We start from the raw sequence: 16933 nt of genomic DNA, 5'->3' as shown, positions 1-16933 counted from the left end.
GATTCGATAGCGAAGGCCAGTCCATTCACTGAATGTCTTTCTCTCTAGGATTGTAATCGAGCCAAACTTGAGCTGCTAGCTTGAGCTCGATCGAGCTTGTGAGTTTGAGCTCGAGCTCAAGCTCGAGTCGAGCTCAAGCTCGAGTCGAACTCAAACCTGATTTGGAAAAATAAATTAAAAATCTATTCAAGTGGGGATTCAAACCATAAACCTTCAATACACTAAATGACATGCTCTAGCCATAAGCTCCTCCTTAACTTATTTTTATTTTAAAAGTAATAAATAATTTTAATTATTAAAATATTAAATTAACTTGGCTTGACGAGCCCTCGAGCCCGTGTTAAATAAGCTCGAGCTCGGCTCGAATGTTAAACGAGCCGACTCGAGCTCGGTTAAATTCGAACTCAAGTCGAGCTTTGACCGAACGACTCACGAGTGGCTCATGAATGATTCGACTTATTTGCACCCTTATTTCCATCGTCACATTTAAGTTTTGGCTCAGCATATTACTTCTGATCCTTGTAGGTGTTTTTTTTATTGTCGGTTAAGTTCACAAAACATGTATGTTCAAATCGCGCGCCAAAAGTATCGGTGAGGATTATGCAAGGCATCGATGAGCATTGGTGAGCATCAGGGCAATCGATCGATCCTGTGGTTATCGGGTAGCTAACTAACTGTTGGATCGAATCAATCTTTTCTCGCTGACAAAAAAAAAAAAAAAAAAAAAAAAAAACAAAAACAAAACCCTCACGGTCAAGAATCAAGATTCAAGAATGAAACAAGAAGCTCCTCCACCTCTGACACCCACAAAATGATTCAATGCCACCTCCATTGATCTTCCTATTTAAGATGGATGTTCTATCTTGAACACAACAGCAAAAGAGTTTCCCACCAAAGACAATCTTCGAGGCGGTTGCTGCTGCGAAATTGAGTGTTTTGGGGCTGGAATCGGACGGATCTATGGCGAGGGTGGAGGAGGCTGGGGATAGGGAGGAAAATAAGGAGGAGGAGACCAACTGCTGGCCCCCTGAAGCTGTCGAGGGAGGCAGGGGCGGGGAAGGGCCCAGCGGAGGGAGTGGAGGTGGGGATGGTGATGGTGACGGAGGGCGACCCGACACGCCGCCGCAGTCGCCGCCGCCCTACATGGACCAGCTGCCGGAGGACGTTCTGGAGAACGTGCTTCAGTTCCTGGTCTGCCGGAGGGACCGGAACGCGGCGTCGCTGGTGTGCCGGTCCTGGTACCGCGCCGAGGCGCATACCCGGCGCGAGCTCTTCGTCGGCAACTGCTACGCTGTGTCTCCGGCGCGTGCGCTACGGAGGTTCTGCGGCGTCCGGGCCCTCGTGCTCAAGGGGCGCCCTCGCTTCACCGACTTGCACCCGTTTCCGCGCAACTGGGGCGCCTGCTTCTCCCCCTGGCTCACTGCTTTGACCACCGCATCCCCCTGGCTTGAGCGCGTCTGCCTCAAGCGGATGACCGTGTCCGACGCCGACCTCGCCCTCCTCGCCTTCTCCTTCCCCTCCTTCGTCGATCTCACGCTCATCGGCTGCTATGGGTTCGGCACCCCTGGTCTCGCCGTCATCGCTGAGCTCTGCAAGTTATCCTCTCTGACCCATTCCCTCCTTGAGCTGATCCGAAACTTCAAGATCTAACTTCGCTCATCCACCCCTAAAATTCCTCGATTTGGATCAGAATTCCTTCGATTGATTGTCCCGATCTGCTTGCAGGAATCTGAGGGTCTTGGATCTGATTGAGAACGATGTGGAGGACGAGGACGAGGCGCCCGTCGACTGGATCTCGAGGTTCCCGAAGACAACTACCTCTTTGGAGTCGCTCTCGTTCGAGTGCGTTACTCGCCCAGTGAACTTCTCCGCCCTGGAGGCCCTGGTCGCTCGTTCGCCCTCCCTCCAGCGGCTGCGGGTGAACCAGAATGTCTCTCTTGGCCAGCTCCGCCGCCTCATGATCCGGGCGCCGCACCTGACCCACCTCGGCACCGGTTCCTTCTGTCCCGGCATCGCTGAAGATCTCAACGCCGCTGACCTCGAGCAAGCCTTTCTCGCTTCCAAGTCGCTCATTTGTCTTTCGGGGTTCCGCGAGGTGGCGCCGGAGTACCTCCTGGCCGTCCTCCCCGTCTGCGCCAACCTTGTCTCGCTCAACTTAAGCTACGCCGTGATCACCGCTGAACTGCTCAAGCCTGTGATGCTCGAATGCCACAACCTCCGCACCTTCTGGGTGTTCCCCCCATTCTTCCGCCCAATGCGCTTTATTGCTCAATCCAAATCTAGCTCTCTGAAATTGAACTCTGCATATTCTTCAGGTTCTTGATACCATCGGTGACGAGGGACTACGTACGGTGGCCAAGGCATGCAAGAACCTCCACGAGCTCAGAGTGTTTCACTACACGGACTACTCCGTCTCTGATGCTGGCCTTGTGGCAATCTCAAACGGATGCTGGAAGCTCCAATCGATCCTGTTCTTCTGCCAGCGAATGACGAATGCTGCCTTGGTAACCATGTCCAAGAACTGCCCAGACCTGGTCGTATTCCGCCTCTGCATCAGCAACGTCCACTGCCCCGATCACGTCACTGGGGAGTCTATGGACGAAGGCTTTGGAGCCATTGTCATGAACTGCAAGAAGCTCACTAATCTCACTGTCTCCGGCCTGCTGACCGACAAAGTGTTCGAATACATCGCAACCTATGGCAAACTGGTTAGAACTCTCTCAGTGGAGTTTGCTGGAAACACTGATCTGAGCCTGAAGTACGTGCTCGAAGGCTGTCGCAGACTGCAGAAGCTGGAGATTAGGAATTGCCCTTTCGGTGATGCAGGCCTGCTCTCAGGCATCCACCAGTACTACAACATGAGGTTCTTGTGGATGGCCTCATGCGAGCTATCTTTAAGTGGTTGCAAGGAGGTGGCTCAGAGTATGCCTAACTTGGTGGTGGAAGTGATCGGAGATTGGCTAGACCTTAACAGCTGGTCCGAGCACTTTGACAGCTGTTCTGAGGACCTTGATAGCGATGACGTGGATGAGTTGTATCTGTACCGGTCTCTTGAAGGGCCGAGGAATGATGCACCCCCCTCCGTCAGCATCTTGTAGCTTTCCCACTTTCAGTAGAAACACAAGGGAGAAGAAGTAACCAAGGAGCTCATGGTAGTCAGAGGACTGGAAATGTGATGCAGCAGAGTGTATTTGGTCAGCAATTCCCACAAGTCACTGGATCATGCACACATTCACCATGCATGAAGACGATGCAATTCTTGATTCTATAGTGTTTCTTGGTCCATGGCCTGATCTCTGCAACCACACAGCAGCCATCACAAGTTCAAGAAGATGATTTCTTCACTGAGCTTTCTGATGGATAGAAAATGCAATCGTAAGTCTTCAGGTTGTTCATGTTCCTTTGTATTCTGGATATTGAACCTTTGCTATGTCATTGCTGGATTTCAATTACTTCCATGATCTTTTCCTTATCTAGCTTCTCTTTTTTTTTTTTTTTTGAAGAATTTCCAGACTTAAATGAAGAGTTGACATTTTTCTAGTAGAATGCCAGTTTTATCTCCATTGCTTTGGGGTTTGATTGGTATTTGACCCCCCAAAATGCTCTTTCGCTTTGCTATTTAGTCGACTTCTTGTGCTGTTGAATTCTTGAAAAAGTGTTTTGTCCAAGGTCAGATCGATTTTGGTATTGATTTAATCATGTTTGTTCTTCTTATAGTGGAACTCTAGATCCTTAACTGTGCCTACTACGGAAACAGTTACCTGGACAACATGCGAAATATCTTTCAAGAAATGACCTCTTTAATTAGTCAGGGACATTTTACTGTTTGACGTTCCATAGTGGAGAATTTGTGCGCTACGTAATTAGCATATCTTTGGTACCAACTGCTCAAAAGTCAGACCGTGTAAATAAAGAGGTCTAACATTTAAAAATACTCTTCTTTATTAGATTGGTCCAACTGATTTTTTATAATGCTGACTGACTCGATGGATCTGACTAGCTAGATCAATAGTTGCACAGTCTATAGTCAGCTCAATGGTCCAACTGATTGGTTGACCCAATTGCCTCAACTCGTACAATTAGTCCAATCAGCTTAGCTAGCTTGCCACCCAATTTGAACCATTTGACCCCTTTAAAGTGGCCTGGCTGAGGTTGTGCTTGTACAACATGACCTACTCAAAAGGCATGTATGAGCCGGTCCATTCTATTTGCACAACTTGACCAATTCAATTCCCTTCTCTAATTATTTATAGAAAATATTAATTGTTCAAGACAAATGAACCATTAGTATCCCAAATAGGATTTACTTCAGCATATATAACATCCAGGCTTGGCAATCGAGGCTAAAATGTTGTCAAATGTAGTTTAATTGAAGAAGAACAAACAAGGCCTTCGATGCAATTGGCATCTTGCTGAATCTAGCACAATGCACCAAGTCCAATCGAAGAACAAACAACTCTAGAAATCTAGTGGCAGGTCTTCGACACTAACGAGAATTGTGATCTGTTCAACTTTGAGATCTTGAGCTACCTCCGTAAGAGGAACCAAAGTGGTCATACAGTGGCAAGCCCCATGCTCCATAAGGAGGTCGTAGCCTAAAAATGGCTGTTTTGAGCCTGTGTTCAAATTGCCGTTTCTTCTTTTCCTCCGAGATAAACAGAGTGTTAATTTAATGCTTCCCCATTCGAGGATCCAATCTTTCTATTTTAGAGTTCCAGATCCCTAATTCCTCCGAGTGTTCCTGGGATCATGCTTCAGCCTTGCCTCCTTTGATCAAGCAGCATCAGTGGGTTCTGCTGTGATCGATCCAGTGCATCGGTGCTGGCCCCGGTCGGTCTTTGTGTGTATATGCAATCGCTTTAACATGTATTGAGATGCATGCTTACCAATGTAAACACATCAACGGATCTTTTCCTTTTGTTGCGAGTGATAATACATATTGCGTATGTTGGTTGCATAGACAATGGCTAGAAGTGATGACTGGGGCTGCTACTAGAGTTGATCAAAATGTGTATGATCATAATGATGACTATTGACAAGATAGTGATTGAGGTAGTGGCAACTAACAAGCTGGCCATAGTAGCACAATAATATAAATGCAGTCGTATGGTAAACATTCTATGGAGATTCTACACAAGTCCTTCCAGCGGAATTTAAAAGAAGTCCACCACCCTGTTCTCCTAAAAGGAGTTCATAAAACCATACCTTTTCCTTTCTGAAATTTCACTGAAAATCCAATTCTTGTAAGTTATTTTTTTCTGAATTTTCTGAAAAATTAAACCAACTGCATCCCTCTATCCTAATTTCTTTTCCTTTTTCTTGCCTTCTCTTTTTTCAAATACAAGTTATAGAAACTAACCCAAATACACCATTCAACCATCTTTTGCACAAAATAGTTTAGTTCCATGTGTTAAGTTCTGTTATACTTCAGTCATCAGACCTAAATGGAAGTTGAGTTTTTAGGTTGGATTTTTATTATTTCTAATTGGCTCATCTCCTACCAACAATGCTATGGTAAATATTGAGAACTCTATATTATACATAACAGTTTCCTTTTGTCCACTCTCTTATGTCCTTGGTAATTTACTCTCCTAATCCACTTGTCTGAATCTGGTTATCACGGTCAAATTGTGTAATGTACTAATGTGTTTATCGGAAAATGAGTTGGATTGGAGAACTTCTGTGTAGTGATAGAAGGCTTGCCATATATGAAGTGTTGGTTGAGTTCATTAATGTTGGATAACAATGTAATATTTTACTGTGCATCTATATAATTAGCAGTACCTTTAATTCTAAAGATTCAAATTTAGTTTCTTCCAAGTGGTATCGGCTTCTTAAATCTTGCAAGTGCTATTGCAAACTAAACAATTATTCCATTGATTGAGTAATTAGCTGAAAGTAATTTTTCTAGGCAACTTCATAGAGATATTTTTTTATTGTACAATGTATCTTTTCTCAGTGGATATATTATTCCAGTCTAAGGATGGTGTCATAGATGTTTTATTGTGAAAGACATTCATTTTATAGAGGCTTCATTAGATGATCATACTCGTGCTAGGGAACAAATATAAATGATGTTTTACTGGTGTCTTTTGGGATGATCTGATGCTTATATGCTTGCCAAACTCTGTAGAATCATTGTTCTGCTCCACTTTTCTTTGAAAGCATATTCCTCAAAAATTCATCTATTAACATTTCCTTGTTTAGCTTGTTTCCTTTTAAATCCAGAAATATCAAGAACAAACCATGTAATTTTCTCTTGGTGGACGTGTCAACATTGATCCTTTGCAATCATTAGGCTATCTGGTTGAGGTCATATTTTGGCTCTTTCACTATCTTCCTTCCAGCAAATTCCTGGTTCCTGCCACAATTTCAAGGGTTCTTTTAAATTCTCAAAGCATCTCTACACTAATTATTAAGATTTATAATTCAATGATATGTAATTAATCTTATAGCTGAATCTTATAATTGTATCACAAAGTTTCTAGCCTCTCCGCCTTTTTAGTCTCTCATATTCATATCTGAAAGACTGAAGTAGATGTTTGCTTGTAGTTATGTGATTATGATTGGTAGTTTAATTTCAGAAGTGCTCACAAACCCATTGGCTTATCTTCTCAAAGTCTATTATATTTGTTAATTTGTTTGTTTTGAAAAGTTGGAAGGATATTCCATCTCAAAATGGCTATTCATTTGGAAGGGGCACCTTCTTAATATATAGATATCATGGTTCACTATAATTGTCCATGTGGTACGATGGCCATTGAGCATTCTTATTTCACCATGCTCCCTTATGCTATCATGACTTTGAGGTATGAGTCTGACTCTGAAATCATGACAAATTCAAACAAGCCTAATCAAACTCAAAATGTAAGGCCCCAAGGTGGGTTCCCCTTTAGCACTAATAATGCCTATGAGGTCTCAAACATGTGGCACTAAGGAAGTAGGCAACTTTTATACTTCCTCAATCTCATGTGTGAGACCAAGCGAGCCCAATTCAAACCAAAATGTCTTGGTGCTTAGGGGGATACCTCTTTGTCACTTAATCATGTGCAAGAGAGTCTCACTTAATCATTGGGACTAAGAGGAGTAGATGACTTTCACACTTTATCATGTTCCCTCAATTCTAACGTTGCTAAAGGTGAGAGATTAGCTTTGAAAACCTTTTGAAGATGACGCCTTCTCTCGGATTTCTTAGTTTGCATAGTGGAATGAATTTGTAACCAATCTGTTTGATTGTTCTAATGAAAATCTTGCAACTTTGTCAAGTGTTGAGCTGGAATCATCCATGAGTTTATGTCTTCTATATATGTACTGATTTGACTGTAACTTGGTTATAGTTTTTTTAATGTTTTTTCTTCACATAATCTTTAGGAATATAAATGCTGATAACTTTTAATTACTGTAAACAGACATTTTGAGATTTGTGACTGAAAAAAATTCTAGTACTAAGAATGCAGTATTGCTATGTCCTAACATTGATATGGAATACATAATATGGTTTTCTGTGTTTGACTTTAGAAATTGTATTAAACTTACTGCAGTTGAGATAGGGAATGCTCAAAATTGAGAATTTTCAGTTTTCTAGCTTACCGAATTTGTAAGACAATTTTGATCCTCATGTTGTACCTCTTTTTTCTTTTTCTCGACTTGGATGTCAAATTATTTGATATGAAATCATTCTCTAATACACGCACATTAGCTGATTATAATGAACATATATGCCTGCACACAGAGAAACAAATGCCAGTAGATGCCTGGATTATTAGATTGTGTTTTTATACCATTAACTGATGCTTACATTTAATTGTTTACCTTCAGGTTAAACTTGATCAGCTTGTAAATCCCATGAAGGCTGTTGCTGATTACAGAACCAACATTATCTTCATAGGACTTGGAAGGAGGAACTTTGTCCTTAGCCGATATACAGGTAATTCATTCTCCTCTTACATATGCAGTATTGCATTATTTTTATGTAGTTAATGATCTTTTTGAATGATTATATCAAAAATTGGATATAAAAGAAGGGGAAAGAGATATTCATAGAATAGTTAAAGTGAGAAAAGAAGACAAGAAATTTTATCCAAATAAAATGTATTAAAGATGAATGTAATAGGGTACTAGTAAACGATGGAGAAATAAAAGAGTGGTGGGAGAGGTATTTTTATCAACATTTTAATGAAGGTTTAGGTGACCAACTTAACTTAGGTAATTTAAGTAGGTCAAATGATCATTGAAATTTAAATTTTTATAATAGAATTCAAATTTCAGAAGTAGAGCAAGCTTTAAATGGGATGCACAATGGAAAAGACGTTGGACCAAATGATATTCCGATAGAAATATGGAAGTGCCTAGGAAACAAGATATTAAATGACTTACAAAATTATTAACATGATATTAAAAATAAAAAATGTCTGATCAATAAAGGATAAATATTTTATTTATCAGGAGCAAAAACAAGATCTACATATGGTATTTATTGACTCAGAAAAAGATTATAATAGAGTCTTTAGAGAATTCTAGAAAAAAAGATGTTAGCGTAACGTAGATTGAACTAATTAAGGATATGCACGAGGATATAACGACTAGAATAAAAACTTCAGGCGGAGTCACTGAAGTATTTCCAATAAAGATAGGATTACATCAAGGATCAATTCTAAGTCCCTATTTTTTTTTATACTAATTATGGATGAACTCACTGCACACATTCAAAACATAGTATTGTCCATGTTGTTTACAGATGATATTGTTTTGGTAGATGAAATACGTGAAAGAGTAAATGCTAAACTAAAATCTTGACGGGAAACACTGAAGGGAAATGTTTTAGGCTTAGTAGAATAAAGACAGAATATATGAAATTTAAGTTTAGTAACGTTAAATGTAATGAGACAATTATTAAGATAAGAGATGACGAGTTGTCTGAAACTGAGAACTTCAGATATTTAGGACCATTTTTGTAAAATGATGGAGGGATTGAGAGAGATGTCTTACATAAAATACAAGCAGGATGGTTGAAATGGAGGAGAGCGTCAGGTGTTTTATGTGATCGTAAAGTATCTCTAAAATTTAAAAAAAAATTCTAAAAATTACAGTTGGACCTGCTATGTTATATGGAGCTGAATGTTGTGCTATGACTTTAGCACATGAGCAAAAGATGAGAGCTGTAGTGAGGATGTTAAGGTGGATGTGTGGACATACGAGAATGGACAGAATAAGAAATAAGAGCATTAGATAGAAAGTCGGAGTTGCATCTATTGAGGAAAAACTCCGAGAGACACGTTTAAGATGGTACGAGCATGCACTTAGACGATTAATAAATGCTCCAGTTAGGCGATGTGAAACTATGACAAACACGCATATTAAACAAGAAAGAGGAAACCAAAAAAGACTTGGTTAGCAATAATAGAACAAGATAAAATTTATTTAAGTATAGATGATGATATAGTAGGAGATAGAGTTCAATGGCGTAAAAGGATCCATATAGCCAATCTCATCTAGTGGGACAAGGCTTGGTTGTTTTTGTTGTTATTGTTGTAATGATCCTTCATACAAAAATCTTTGAAGAAACTTTTATCACATGGAACTATCCTAGTGGGCCATAGCTTGTATTATGATTTACAAGGTATGCCTTGTTTTCTTACTAGCTTGCAGCCTATCTTCTAATTGTTGTATGCTCATAGCCAGATAGCCTTAAACCTAAACAAAATTTACCAAAATACAGTACATGAGATGTATTACCTCCTGCGTGGTTTATGTTTTACAACCCTGTTGATCACCTTAGAGTTGTTGATACCTTATGCATCTTCAAGTTTGTGGGTTTACCTACCTATACACCTTCCTTGAACACATTGTGCAAGGTGTGTAAATAGAATAGTTTCGTGTAATTGTACTTATACCTTTCTCTCGAATATTTAGCACGCTAATTCTAGTGTTGTTTATGTTGGGGCAATTTCCCTTGGTCAAGTTTGATCAGTTTGACTAAGCTTGAGTTGAGTCAAGCTTGAGTCGGGATTTGAGTTTTGATGTTTGACAATATATAGAGATTGCTAGGGCAATCATCCGGTTGTGGAGATGGTCAAAGGGTTGACCAGATTGATGAGAATACAAGTCAAGTAGGTCAGGATTGACATGAGACTTGACTCTGGAAGTCCTAACTGGAGGTTAGGCAAATTGGAAAGTCCTAGTGAAGCTAGGCAGGAGAAAGTTCTGGTAAGGAACCAGGCAATTGGAAAGTCCAAGTGTGATCTTGGCAAAGGAGAAAGTCCTGGTGAGGAGCCAGACAATTGGGAAAGTCCAAGTGTGATCTTGGCAAAGGAGAAAGTTCTGGTGAGGAGTCAGGCAACGGGAAAGTCCAAGTGTGATCTTGGCAAAGGAGAAAGTCCTGGTGAGGAGGTAGGCAAGTGGAAAGTCCAAGTGTGATCTTGGCAAAGGTTGTAAGTCCAAGCATGTGGTCTTGACAAGGTAAGTCCTAGTGTGACTTGGTAAGGAGAACTCGACAACTAGGATGAGGCTAAAGGAAGTTCCTGAAGGCAAGACATGAAGGATGGGGAGATATTCGAGGGACACAAGGCTGATGGAGGAGGCTAGAAGGCTAGTTCGAGGTTGGTCGAGTGTGGTGGTATAATCCGACAACTAGGATGAGGCCGAAAGAAGGTGTGAAGGATGGGAGATATCCAGTGGCGGATCCAGAGAAAAATTTAGAAGGGTGCTCAAAGAAAGACTAAAAAAAATTTCTTACTATGAAATAAATATATTAAAAGATAACAGTACTAAATACTTCCATTGCATTTCTCTAATTAGTCATCCCTGAATTAGTAAATGTCTCATCTCCAACTCGACATCTTCTATGAGAATTTTTAAAGAGATAACACCAAAAATAAAAAACTACATCTTTTGATATGCTGTACTCTAACCATGAAAACTTTTTAAACCAAGCAATTTGAAAACTTCTATACTCTTTACCAAATTGTCTTTGGGGATAATTATGACCAAATGGTTAACAAGGTCCTCTAATCAAATATTCTCTTCGAATCTGATCTCTAATAGAAATATCAAATTCATTAATTGGTTTGCGTAGCCCTGGGTCACTAACAACATCATCCAGGTTGAATTCAACACGAGAATATTTTTTCTTACTATTTTCTTCCATAGAATTCTTAGAAGACTCAATACTTCGTTTTAAAAATTTCCCCATAACCTATGTCAATTTCTCAAAATTATTAATTTATGCAATCAACATAACAATTAATGTACTACCAAGTATAAATCATGAAATTAGAAATTAGATGAAATAAGGAACAAAATTCACCTAAAATTGAAGAGATTTTGCTTGTTGTGGAGAATCACCAGCGGAGCACAATGGCAGTTGCGTCGATAGTGGCAGGCTGGCAGCGACGTCGACGGAATAGGCTAATCGTGAACAGTAGTGACGTCACTGGCGTAAGGCGTCGACGAAGTGAAGATGTGACAAAGATGAGGGCAACGGTTTAAGGAGACTGGAGAGGGGGAAATAATGAGATCTCCTAATACGATTAAGGTTTTTGGTTTAAAGAAGAAACTATAAAGGATTGGCTTGGAAAAAAAGGGTTCGGCGGCTGAAAAAGAAAAAGAAGTTTTGCTGTGGCAGAAAAAGATCGAAACAAGAAAAGGGGAAAAAGGTTGTTTTAATGGTACTTTTGTGAAAAAGTCCAATAATTTCTTCCGCACCCCCTCGCGCCCCCCTACCTCCGCCAGTGGAGATATCCGAGGGACGTAAGGCTAATGGAGGAGGCTAGAAGGCTAGTTCGAGGTTGGTCGAGTGTGGCCAAATGCTAGGCATGGAGACCCAACAGGTCACGGTTGATCGGGAGTTGGGTTTGGGAATTTGGACTTGAGTTTGAGTTAAGTCCAGGCTGGTCAATCGATCGGGCGATCGATTGAACCAGAGTCCAATCGATCGATGGATCGATTAGAGTGTGCTGCGATTGTGGGAAAGCCCAATCGATCGGTCGATCGATTGGGATGTGAAATCGCGAGCATAGAAGCTTTCCCAATCGATCGGGAGATCGATTGGAAGCTGCCAATCGATCGGTCGATCGATTGGGCAGGGGAGTTCTCACGGGATCGCGAGAACACAAAAAGCTTCTGAATCGATCCACCAATCGATTCAGATGTTCCCAATTGATCGGTCGATCGATTGGGCAGGGGAGTTCTCGCGCGATTGCGAGAACACAGAATGCTTCTAAATCGATCCATCGATCGATTCAGATGTTCTCAATCAATCGGTCGATCGATTGGGGTTCGACCGTTGGGCAGGATGCGGGTGATGGACGGCTGCGATGGAGCGGTGCTGACGTGGCAATCGATCGGGGATGGATTGGGTCGATTGGGAGCACTGTTTAAAGTCTTAGCGGAACATTTTCTCCGCAAATCTTTGCAATTTCTTCCTGCGGTTTTCTGCGATCTTCACCAGCGATTTCCTCCGAGTTTCTTGCCAGTTCTTGAGGGTTCTTGGAGTGCATCTCCAAGATTCAAGAGGCAACAACAACACACAGCAAGTAAGCAAGAAGAGTGTGTTTCCACTTGTATTTTTATATTTCTCTTCTTGTGTGAGTTGTATTTGTGTGTTTGGGTTTGTACGAGGCTTCTCCGCCTCCGGCTACGATCGAAAAGGAGTATTTCATAGTGGAGGAGTGAGTTGGTGTGTGGATCCTTGGATTAGTCACCTCTTCTTGAGGTGAATACCAAGTAAATCCTACTTGTTAGCATTGTATAGTTTGTCTTCGAGTTGTATTCCGCTGCAAATCATCAAGATGAAGCAAACGACGCAAGCGCGCGACATTCACCCCCCCCCTCTAGCGGGCACAAAGGTCCCAACAGTTTATTGTTTGTTCCAAATGATTGTTTTTAAGAAATGATCCTTCACATTGTTATATTCTAGATCATTTAGATACCATGATTTCCTTCATTTCTTCGCCTCTGTTTTGAACTTCCACCTAAACTACGTTACGTTCTTTTGTCCCATGAAGGCCTTGTTGTTTGTTGATTGTTTTTTTGGAATTTAATATATTCATTTCCTGTTCTCAATTTCTAATAGCTGGCTTTGTTTTTGTTTGGCGACGTTTTAATTTGTATAAAGAAAATTTATGATCTAGTTGAATGTGCGGATTGTGATGGGAGTTGAGGTGTGGGTGCAGGCACAGTAAGTTAGGGAAGAAGACACTATAGTATCCCCATCCATTCGGTATACACGACCAACACACAGGAACAGGAGGAGAACCGATCAATTGGGCTCATTAGCGATGAGCAACGAACTGTTCTTATACTAGGGTCATCAATCCAAAATGATTAACCCATTGGGTTGGATTGCCACTCTATTTATACATCCTTTCCTCATTAGTTTTTATCGATTAGTGGAATCGCCTCTCCACTCATAGATATACTCCTATCTTAACATATGTGAGATTAAAGGTTGTAGCATACCTATGCTTGTAGGATTTGTCACTAATGACCTGATAATTTGATTCTAATCAAGGTACACTTATTGCTCATATGCTATCCTATGTCTCAATTTCGAGTTCATGGCTTGGGGTGTCAAAAAGTACCATATTGTCATGTCATTGCTGAAAGGTATCAGCTAATTATTCACTTCCCCCAACACATCATTCCTTTTCTTCATGTACAAAAAAATATAGTTCATTTAAAATTGGTCAAAGAGTAGGAGGTGGCAAGGTTTCAAATCTTGAGTTATGCTGAACTTTCGATCTTTCACAGGAACGATCTTGTTTTAGTATTGTGCTGAGGCTTCAATGCATTGAAGTTGAAGAAGGAGATGAAGCATAGGAAGGAGTTTATGCCGAACATGATTTTAAATTTTGTACCATGCCGATTGAAATGGTTGAAACATATCTTTCTTGTATATTATTGAGACTCGATACCACTTAGCACGAACAATGTCTCTTTCCTTTACTTCATCTTTTTCATCCTTTAACTTCTAATCTATCACCGGCACCATATATCATAGCGTTGACACAATACTAGAACATATGTTTTCAGTAAAACACCGAAACTATGACACAACTTAAGATTTTGAACCTTGATGCAAAATGGTATTGAGTCTCAGTGATTTGTGATTTACGAATGATACGTTTCAACCGTCTTGCCTGACATGGTATGAGATTTCAAACCATGATAAGCAGTATAATGTATATTAACAAAATGTATTGATTTATTGTTTCAATCGTAGACATCTTTACTGGTAAGTGATAGCTGTGAGATCAACATTACTGAACTAGATGTGTGCATGCGGATGTTTCATGGTGTGAAGCAAGAACCTTGTAATTAGAATCTACTAATATAAAAATGGAAATGATGGACATTGCATGCTATGAGAGGAGAGTAGTAGATAAATGAAAATAAATATAATTGCAATAAGACTTGCTAGACTAGTTCAGTGCGTAAAGGTGTATACAGACAGTGAAATTGTAAGAAGCATTTGCTTGACTTTTGTGTCACAGTTCAATGGGAGGCTGGAACCCCTCTTGGAAATCAGCTGAGTGACACAAGTACTGTTCTATCACTGTCTCAGCGGAAAGGCACCTTTGAAGCCATTACTAGACTCAATATCTTGCCTCCTTTGCGGCATAACTAGAAGCTTGTTTAAATATCTGAAAAGCCTGCTCAGCCAGTCCCTTCTCTCTGTGGGGGGACCTTATTGTTCTAGGACAAGAACAGCCCTCGCTGGCTACGGACTTTTCTCCTCTAATAGATTTGTGGGAGGGCGTTGACACTGATTCAGGTCTCTTAGCTGTGGGCTATTTGTGGTGCCTAACTTCCCCAAGCAGGATGGCTTCTTAATTCAAGGAACAGCCTCACTTCATCAACAAGTTAGGTGGCCTCACTATTCTGCTGTTGTCATCAGTGTGATGGCTCAGTTGCAGTATCCAAAAAAAATACCAAGGTGCCCAATGTTGCATAGTGAAATAAAAGTCAAGAATAACTAGACATCGAATGAACCCTTGCATCACTGGTTAGGCGAACTTAGTTCAAGCTTTATCGCTATAGCCATTTCTTGAGCAGCTTTTCCCCAATGCTATTCTAGGGGAACAAGTTTTACGTTTGGGAACTAAGACTCCCTCAATGCCTTACAGTCACTGAGAGAGAACTTAAAAACCACCTGACATTAATTGGGCTCAGATACCACTATCCTCTATGTTGTGAACCAAAGAAAGCCTGGAGCAGCCTGGGTAGGCAGGTAGCAATTCTTGTCTCATAGAAGCTAGCAAGGAATGCTGAAAGACACCTCGGCACGTTAGGGGTTAGATAGTTTGGGAACATATTGTTTTGTTTGAAGCTACTTTTCTTATAATAGTTTACTTGGCATGAATATCCTTGTTTGTTGGATAGTAACAATCAAATTGTGCTTCGTCACACTATACTTGTCTTAACTAAAAGATTGATTTGGGTGTGCATAACCCATCCAAGTAGAAGAATGATAGTGGGTCTCTCTTATGTTCACTTCCATTGCATAACTAATTAGATGTGCTGCTTTGAAGTTAACAAGTTGTATTTCCGATGTCACTCCTTGGTTGGCAAAAACTCTGTTGCTCAATATCTGCTTGAACTTTACTCCAAAATTACTAACATTTCAAGTCTCCAAATATATGCATAGGTAGAAATTACGTCAAGTCTCAAGATAAATGTTTAAATCGCTGATGCATGTGATGGTGTTGTTTACTTTTGCTATCGTATGTTCATTGATTACAGCTGTTTCAATAGTTGGTCATCTTGAATTACCTTTCTTTCCTTTTATGTTGCCTTGTGTTGCACTATGATGGAAAATACTGAATGGTGTTGTTCTTTTCCCTTATTTGTAAACATAAATTTTAGGCCATGTGAGTGTTTACCTTCTCTTTTTATTATTAGGATTCTTGTGGTCTCCCCCAGAAATTAGTCTTCTTTAAACTTAGTAGCGGGAAAAATATCCAGTTGTGTGTTCGCAAGATGGCTAACAGCCTAGGCGCATCAAAGAAGAGACGCAATGAGAATGCTGAGCCCATGCAGCAACAATCAGGAGATGACTCTGGCACAAAAAGGCTAAAAACTTGTTCATATTCGTGTGACTATATTAAGGATATCGAGAAATTGAGAGCAGATTTGTGCTAAAGGAAAAAGGAAATATTTAATTTGCAAAAGGCTCTCTCAGAAGCTACCCGAGAGCAACATTTGTGATAGGAATCAGTCATCACAAAAAGGAACTTGTAAAATTAATATTAATGTTATTATCAAATGTTCCACTAAAGACAAGATCTCATGAAGGCCCTGAGAAGAAGCCAATTAAAATTACCTGAGATTTCATCTGGGAATGGTGTAGATGAATCCCTGGGTAAGTAACTGCTTCTAGCCTATTTAACTACTAGATTACCCTAATGCTCTATCAAATCATGAAGTTTGTATACTTTGCTTTATGGTTTGGCAGGGACTACTGTAGCTAAGAGGAGGTTGTGTGTTTGGATGAGAAAGATAATTTAAAGGCTACTGCTGACTCTTGCTGCAGTGGGGACAATGTCAGCTGACAAGTCTTTTCTGTGTTCTTTTCTCTCTTCTAGGAATTTTGTTACTCTTCATTGTATTGTTTTGCTGAGTGATGCTGAACTGAGTAGATGAGTTCCTTACGTTTGCCATTACTTGATGGATTTGCTCAGGGCTCATGCTGAAGATGCTATTCTCATTTTTGTTCATTACCGAGTAGACGCAGAACATAGTAATGTAGATTAATCACTTCGAGTTTTTTTTTTCTTTTCAACTTCATTTGCTGCTGCTCCTGTTACCACTAGTTTAAAAAAATAATGATAATGACACAAAAACATAGTTTTCAACTGTTCTGCCACATGGATGCAGTGTGCCCCTTGCCTGCCACTAAGCCACCAGCTCAATGCAAATGCCACCCAATAATTTA

At 40.5% G+C, this 16933-nt stretch overlaps 1 protein-coding gene across 1 annotated transcript; it reads left to right on the top strand.

Annotated features, from left to right (window-relative positions):
- Window positions 1-1016: 1016 nt before the first annotated feature.
- Window positions 1017-16780, top strand: LOC121970187 (F-box protein FBX14-like). The gene is made up of 6 exons (XM_042520720.1): window positions 1017-1595; window positions 1726-2230; window positions 2316-3387; window positions 7819-7927; window positions 15901-16360; window positions 16454-16780. The coding sequence occupies exons 1-3, from the start codon at window positions 1144-1146 to the stop codon at window positions 3096-3098; spliced, it is 1740 nt and encodes a 579-aa protein (XP_042376654.1). The 5' UTR covers window positions 1017-1143; the 3' UTR covers window positions 3099-3387; window positions 7819-7927; window positions 15901-16360; window positions 16454-16780.
- Window positions 16781-16933: the final 153 nt, after the last annotated feature.

Source organism: Zingiber officinale, chromosome 4A (assembly GCF_018446385.1).
Source record: "Zingiber officinale cultivar Zhangliang chromosome 4A, Zo_v1.1, whole genome shotgun sequence".
Taxonomy (NCBI): domain Eukaryota; kingdom Viridiplantae; phylum Streptophyta; class Magnoliopsida; order Zingiberales; family Zingiberaceae; genus Zingiber; species Zingiber officinale.
Note: the sequence above shows the minus strand (reverse complement) of the source record. Positions and strands in the feature narration are given on the sequence as shown.